The 7,495-nt window shown below is 37.5% G+C and overlaps 1 protein-coding gene across 1 annotated transcript; it reads left to right on the top strand.

Annotated features, from left to right (window-relative positions):
• Window positions 1-753: 753 nt before the first annotated feature.
• On the top strand, window positions 754-5,373 carry LOC132294971 (G-type lectin S-receptor-like serine/threonine-protein kinase At1g11330). The gene is made up of 7 exons (XM_059793033.1): window positions 754-2,177; window positions 2,476-2,583; window positions 2,669-2,871; window positions 2,966-3,176; window positions 3,463-3,700; window positions 3,819-3,969; window positions 4,085-5,373. The coding sequence occupies exons 1-7, from the start codon at window positions 887-889 to the stop codon at window positions 4,391-4,393; spliced, it is 2,511 nt and encodes an 836-aa protein (XP_059649016.1). The 5' UTR covers window positions 754-886; the 3' UTR covers window positions 4,394-5,373.
• The last annotated feature ends 2,122 nt before the right edge of the window (window positions 5,374-7,495 follow it).

Raw genomic sequence — 7,495 nt, 5'->3', positions numbered from 1 at the left:
TTTGCGCCACCGGTCGTCGAGTTTGGTGAGGATTGAGAGGTTGGGTATGTGGTTGATGATGAGGGCGAAGGTGAAGGTGAAGGTGGTCTTGGGTTCGGATCTGGTATTGGCTGATTCGTGGTGGTGGTGGTGGTGGAGGCGAAGGTGAAGGTGAAGGTGGTCTTGGGTTCGGATCTGGTATTGGCTGATTCGTCGTGGTGGTGGTGGTGGTGGTGGTAAAGGTGAAGGTGAAGGTGAAGGTGGGTGGTGGTGGGCCTAGGTTGGGGTGGTTGTGGACGTTGCGGTGGTGTGACCGGTGAGTGGAGAGAGATAAAGAGGTGGTGGCCGGTGGTGGGTGATGTTATAGATAGAAAATTGTATACATGTGGTTGTATTTTCAGTTTTGTCATTTTAGGTGGTCAAAGGTATATTTAATAAAAACTAAACTCTAAATTAATAATTTATTTATAAATCTTTGAATAAAATATATAATAATATATTATATTATTATTCTGTGACATATCCATGTAACTCCAGTCTTTAGACGTAATTTGGTAATATATAACTGGCAAAAAACGTTGACTGATGCAATTAGGTTATTTTCTTGGTTTCTTCCCTTAATTTGCTTTCTATAGCATGAATCTTTTAAGAAAGTTATAGATAGACAGGTTTTGAAGCATCTTTTAGCTTTTAAAATTCAAAGCTGATATATTATGTTTGAATTTTCAGCTGTGGGTCCTCCATCCAGTGGCCGAGGAACCTTCCGCCTCCCCATTTGGTTCAAAGTTTTGGGCTTTTTGTGAAGACAAAGGAGGAAATGGAGAGTTGATATGCACTACGTTTGAATCTTCGGATATTGTCACTCACAAATTCCATCTTCACCAAACAAGGAGCACTCAACACAGCCATGGTACGACCAAGCTTAATGACTCTTCTTCTAATCCCTGTTCTCATATTTTACTGTTCTTATAGTATAGAATTTTGCACCGCCATAGACACAATTACGTCTACTCAACCCATCCATGACCCTCAAACTATAGTCTCCAGTGGTGCCACCTTCAAACTGGGATTTTTAAGCCCTAGTGTTAATTTTACTAATCAGTATGTTGGTATCTGGTACAACGATATCTCTGCCAAGGCTGTGGTTTGGGTTGCGAATAGAGATACACCTCTGAATGACTCCTCCGGGATTGTGACAATATCCGAGGATGGCAATCTTGTGGTCTTGAATGGACAGAAACAGATTGTTTGGTCATCAGATGTTCCAAATGCTTTGGTGAATTCAAGTGCTCAGCTTTCAGATTCTGGAAACCTTATGTTGCAAGATGACTCCAATGGAAACATAATATGGGAGAGTTTTGAACACCCTTCTGATTCTTTCTTGCAGGGGATAAAAATTAGTACTAACAAGTTTACAGGTAAGAAGACTCAATTGACCTCATGGAAAAGCCCTTCAGTTCCATCCAGTGGAAGGTACACTTTTGGCGTCAATCCTACGAATATTCCAGAAGTATTTATTTGGAATGGTAGTCTTCCATATTGGCGAAGTGGTCCATGGAATGGGCAGATTTTTATTGGCATGCCTTACATGTCATCTGCATACTATAGCAGATCTGAAGTTGTAGATGATAAAAGGGGAAATGTATATATGGGTTATACTTATGCAGATAAGTCCTCTCAGTTATACCTTACCTTAAGTTCTAATGGAACTCTAATGGAGAGGTACTGGGAAAAAGGAAAGGAGATTTGGGAAACTACGTGGGTGAGTCAAAATAGTGAATGTGAAGCATATGGCAAGTGTGGTCCATTTGGAAGCTGCAATGTGAAGGGTTCGCCAATTTGCACATGTTTACAAGGGTTTGATCCGAAGGATATGGAGGAATGGAGTAGAGGGAATTGGGCTAGTGGATGTACAAGGAGGCAGCAATTGCAGTGTGAGAGAAACAATAGTGGTGGTGGAAAAGGCAAACAAGATGGGTTTTTAAAGCTCAATACAGTGAAAGTGCCAGCCTTTGCTGCGTCGGTATTTGCTTCAGAAGACAACTGCAAAATCCAGTGCTTCAATAATAGTTCTTGTATAGCTTATGGATATTATAGCGGCATTGGTTGTTTGCAGTGGAGTGGACAATTAATTGACATTCAGGAACTCTCCTATGGTGGGGCAGATCTTTACATATGTGTGGCATATTCAGAACTTGGTATTGTTTTTTCATCATCTTTAGAAAAAGAATGTGCCTCTTTTTCTGCTTCTATTTATTTTACTTGTTGATTCAGATAAGCAAATATCACTTGAAAATAAACCAATGCACATACTTAACACGTTAGCCACCTGATATCCGTGAACTGGTTTAAATCTTTTTTTATAGTACAAGTGTAATAAATTTTCTCATTTGCCTACAGAAAAGGAGAGCCATGGAAATTGTCTAAATTCTCGGTTCTTTTGAGTTAAATCCATATTAACTCAAGTACTTTCTCAATGTTTGTTGTGTTTTACAGAAAAAATGAGAAGCACAAAACTGGTTATCACAATTGCAGTTCTCATAGGATCAGTAACCATTGCAATCTGTATCTATCTTTCCTTAAGGTGGATGGCTAGACCACGCGGTATATGCTTGTTAAAATTAGCTCAATAAATTAGCACATATTTGTTGTTATTATATGGATAACCTATTACTAAATTCTGAGTTAGGAAGGATGAAAAAAAGTGGGAAGTTATTTAAAAGAGGCGAAAGAGATGCAGATTGTTCAAATGAAAGCATGCTTGGAGATGATCAGAACCAAATAAAACTTGAAGAGCTACCTCTATTCAGTTTTGAGAAGTTGGCAATTGCAACAGATGATTTTGATGGGGCCAATAAGCTCGGGCAGGGTGGTTTTGGTCCAGTGTACAAGGTAATGTTTTTTCATCGGGAACTATATGCTGTATCAACCCCCCCCCCCCCCCCCCCCCAAAAAAAAAAAAAATCATTTTCATCTTTAATTTCAGGGAAAATTGGCAAGTGGACAAGATATAGCTGTCAAACGGCTTTCGAGATCCTCTGGACAAGGGCAGGAGGAGTTTATGAATGAGGTTGTGGTAATTTCCCAACTCCAGCATCGCAATCTTATTAGGCTTCTTGGCTGCTGTGTGGAAGGAGAAAAAAAGATGTTGATCTATGAATACATGCTAAATAAAAGCTTGGATGCATTTCTCTTTGGTTGGTTCATGATAAGAGCTCTTGATGTTATTTTTAGTTATTTCAATTTCATAACCTTAACATCAGTAGAAACTTTATTGTGTTTAGAAGATAGAATTATTTTCTAGTTATTTCAATTTCATAACCTAAACATCAGTAGAAACTTTGTTGTGTTGAGTAGAGAATTGTTTGTGAACATACTGATCTACTAAAACTTTAAATTCCATCTAAACATCAATATAACCCAAATTTATTTTATTTTATTTTATTATTTATTTATTTATTTATTTATTCAATTTTCTCTCAGATCCAATCAAGCAAAAACTCTTAGATTGGAGAAAACGTGCCAACATTATTGAAGGGATTGGTCGAGGACTACTTTACCTTCACAGGGATTCCAGATTAAGGATTATTCATAGAGATTTGAAGGCTAGTAATGTTCTATTGGATGCAGATCTAAATCCAAAAATTTCAGATTTTGGCATAGCAAAGATTTTTGGAGGGAACCAAGACCAAGCAAACACTAAAAGGGTTGTTGGAACTTAGTAAGTAGTCTTTGCTTTGTCCAAAATGGTTAATCATTTATGTTATAATCCTTTTTTCTCAGGGGATATATAGTTCAACTCAAATATTTTTACCATTTGGCCTAATGACACAATGCAGCGGCTATATGGCCCCTGAATATGCAATGGAAGGGAGATTCTCGGAAAAATCTGATGTGTTTAGCTTCGGAGTATTATTGTTAGAGATTTTAAGTGGGCAAAAGAACACTAGCTTTTATCATGATGAGCACTCTTTAAGCCTTCTGGGATTTGTAAGCTCACTTGAACTATTGCTTGAGTTACTCCATATAGTTCCTTTTAATCTTTCTAATTCCAACATTTCATGGTTGTCGAATGTGTGTCTGAGTTACTCTATGCTGTGTCTAGGCATGGAAGTTGTGGAATGAAGATAGGATTGTAATGCTAATAGATCCAACAATTTCTGATCCATGCTTCCAAGTGGAGATCTTGAGATATATACATGTAGGACTTTTGTGCGTGCAAGATTTCGCCACTGATAGGCCTACTATAAATACTGCTCTTTTCATGCTTAGTAGTGAAGTTCCAATACTTCCAACTCCAAAGCAACCTGCATTTACTGAAACACGGGGTCTGTCAAATGTACGGTCGTCTCAACAAAGCCAGACGAAATATTCTGTGAATGATGTAACTGTTACAATCATTGACGGTCGTTAGCATGCAAAATTTTGTGTTTTTTTTTTTTTTTTTCTCTTAATATATAGACCCTTATTTGCTCTCTAATTGAATATAAATAATATAGTTTTGTTTTACATAATGTTTTCATCCACCCTGTTCAGAACTAAATGTTTGCCTTTATCCTTCCATATTGTTTCTTTTGAGAAAATCCTGTGTGTATTATTCACTCAAATCTTCTATTCTTTGTTTTTAATTAGCCAACTGTGATATAAATTTTAAGTCATGAGGCAACAACAACTCAGCATAAATGGATCTTCTTCAAAACCTTGTTGTCGTACTTTACTATTTCTGTTTAGAGTTCTGCACAGCCACGGACAAAATTACATCCGTTCACCCCATTAATGGCCCTTGATAGTACAGTCTCCACTAGTTCATAGAATATGTAGAAATCTGGTATAGAGTATATAACAATGTCTCATTTAGCGGTGTGGTGTGGGTCGCAAACAGAGACAAACCTCTTCATGATTCTTCTGGGAGTCTGGCTATATCTGAAGACGGTAACCTTGTGGTCAGGGATGGAAAGAAACAGATTGTTAATGTTGTATAGTATTTACACTGTTAATGTTGTAGATGATAAAGAATGAACTGTGTATGCGATTTACTGGACTACAAATGTAACTTTGTTGTACTCTTTCTTAAATTTCTGATGGAATTTTTGTGGCAAAGTACTTCGATGTTGGAGAGAATAATTGGAAAGATGCACGATTGGCTCAAAAAAATGAATGTGACATTTATGACAAGTGTGGTTCGTTTGGAAGCTGCTATATGCATGATTCACCTGTTTACAAGGATATGGAGGAATGGAGTAGAGGAAACATTTTCAGTAGTCTTCGAAGTTGAAGACATTGAAAGTGCCGGTCTTTGCAGAGTGGTCAGCTCCATTGGAGGATAACTGCAAAAGTGAGTGCTTGAATAATTGTTCTTGTATAGCAATGGAGTGGAAATTTAATTGACATACAAGAATTCTCTAATGGTGGGGCTGATCTTTACATTCGTGTTGCATACTCGGAGCTTGGTGATATGCATCTGCCTCAACTTTATGATCATGTAATTTAATATGTGCTTCAGCATTAGCATAAATCTTTTTTTAATTTACGACATAAGTCGATAATGAATTCTCAATTATTTCAGCTCCAGTCCTTCAAATTGCAATCTACATTTTTCTTTGGAGGTGGATGACTAAACCAAGAGGTATAACTCGGGCAAAAAAAAAAAAAAAAAATGTTAGCTTCTTGGAATGTAAGGGGCTTAAACAAGCCCAGAAGGCAACGGGAAGTTCAAAACTGGATTCAGAAGAATGCTTCTCAGGTTGTCTGTTTAGTTGAGACTAGGGTGAACCTGCATAAATTCAAGAAAATAAATAGAACTTGGTCTTGGATTCATAACTACTGTTCTCCCCTAATGGGCAGACTGTGGTTGGGATGGAACCCCTTACTATTTGTTGTTGTTGATGTGATAGAATAATGTGGGTTTGTTCTAACACTCATGGCGAGAGGTTGAAGTAGTAGGATTGCATTATTCACTGTGCTGGGTTGATAAGTGGGCCTCGGATCACTTTGGGTGATTGGAATGCCACAAGATTTCATGATGATAAGAGTGGAGGGTGCCTCAAAGGTTGTTGGATCAGTTTAATCACACTCTTCAACAAGCTGCTCTTATGGAGTTGCCATCTTCTAATGGTGAATAGAGCTGGTGTAATAGACAGAGCAGGTCTAAAAGAATTTTAGCTAAACTGGATAAGGTATTCATCAATGCAAATTGGTTAGATAAATTCCCTGGGACTAAGGTATCTTACTCTACTGCAATATGCTCAGATCATTATAGTGTATTGGTTCATGTTTTTAATCAATTTGCTAGTGGACCTGAACCTTTTAAAATGTTGAAAGTTTGGTGTTTACAAGAGGCAGTTCTACCATTAGTTCAACAGGCTTGGGAGGTTGTTGTTCAGGGAAATCCTATGCATATCTTATTAAAGAAACTTAGAAATGTCAAGAAGGCCATTAAAGAGTGGAATAAATTGTTATGGTAGTGTAGGAGATCGACTCATTCAGGCCAAACAACAATTGGAAGATGTTCAATTACAGTTGTCATCTCCTACAGATGGCAACTTCATTCTAGAGCAGCAATCAAGAGTCAGATGAAGAAGTAATGTTGGCTCAGAAATCTAGAGCTCTATGGCTCTCAGAAAATGATAGGTGTTCTGCCTTCTTTTGTCAAAAGATGAAACAATACAGAAACATGAGTGCTATCACTCACATTACCAAGGATAATGGGTAGTCTTCTTCTGAGATTGATACCATTAAAGAGTGGTTTGTAGAATACTATCAACAGATGTGTCTTAGTAGAGAAATTGCTCAAATGAACTTTGTTCCTCATCAATAGTCGGATTTACAAGATGTTATGGAGCTACACACTGAAGTTACTAAGGAAGAAATAAAGAAGGTCATTATTGATTTTCAGTTTTACATGCTCTCTTGACTAAGCCATCTAATCAGTTAGATGAAATCATGTAACCGGTTAGATGAGCTAGTATTTGCACTTTGGCTTCGGACTTCAATATAAATACCTAAATATCCCCAGACTTCTAGTAAAGCATATAATGGCCATAAAAAATGTTAACTTTACCCCTTAGCAGTTTTGAAGCCACAATGAACGTACTAAATGACTATTTTTCCCTTTTGTGTTTTAAACCATTATTTGACCACGGTAAATGACTATTATACTCTTATGGACTCTAGAACTATTATAATGACGTGAAATGACTTTGGTATCCTTGTGTAACCTTAGGTTCAGGTAAGGACCCAGTTAGCAATCCGGATCCCCAGGTTTGGGTTGCTACACAAGCGGAGCTTTAATGTATTTGGGCTCGATTCATCACAGTCCAAGAGGTGTTTGAACTTGATTGAACCATGAGTGCCATGGTCGAGCTTACTCTATGTGTATATCTTTCATCGATCAATGTTTGATCTCCAAAGTCTCACAAATTTCAACCATTCATTCAATATGAAGAGAATAGAGAATTGAGAAGTGAAAGTAGATGAGATAAAGCTAATCTCACTTATTTGACAGTACTAGCATTTG

The sequence above is a fragment of the Cornus florida genome, unplaced genomic scaffold (assembly GCF_030987335.1).
Source record: "Cornus florida cultivar Cherokee Brave unplaced genomic scaffold, ASM3098733v1 CherokeeBrave_3.0.0_Hap2_Chr01, whole genome shotgun sequence".
Classification (NCBI taxonomy): domain Eukaryota; kingdom Viridiplantae; phylum Streptophyta; class Magnoliopsida; order Cornales; family Cornaceae; genus Cornus; species Cornus florida.
Note: the sequence above shows the minus strand (reverse complement) of the source record. Positions and strands in the feature narration are given on the sequence as shown.

Excerpts from the sequence above, each read along its gene's own strand:
- LOC132294971 (XM_059793033.1), top strand. The coding sequence starts at position 887 with ATGGTACGACCAAGCTTAATGACTCTTCTTCTAATCCCTGTTCTCATA. Across the intron at positions 2,584-2,668 it reads GTGGATGGCTAGACCACGCG|GAAGGATGAAAAAAAGTGGG; the intron begins GTATATGCTTGT and ends ATTCTGAGTTAG. Across the intron at positions 2,872-2,965 it reads GTTTTGGTCCAGTGTACAAG|GGAAAATTGGCAAGTGGACA; the intron begins GTAATGTTTTTT and ends CTTTAATTTCAG.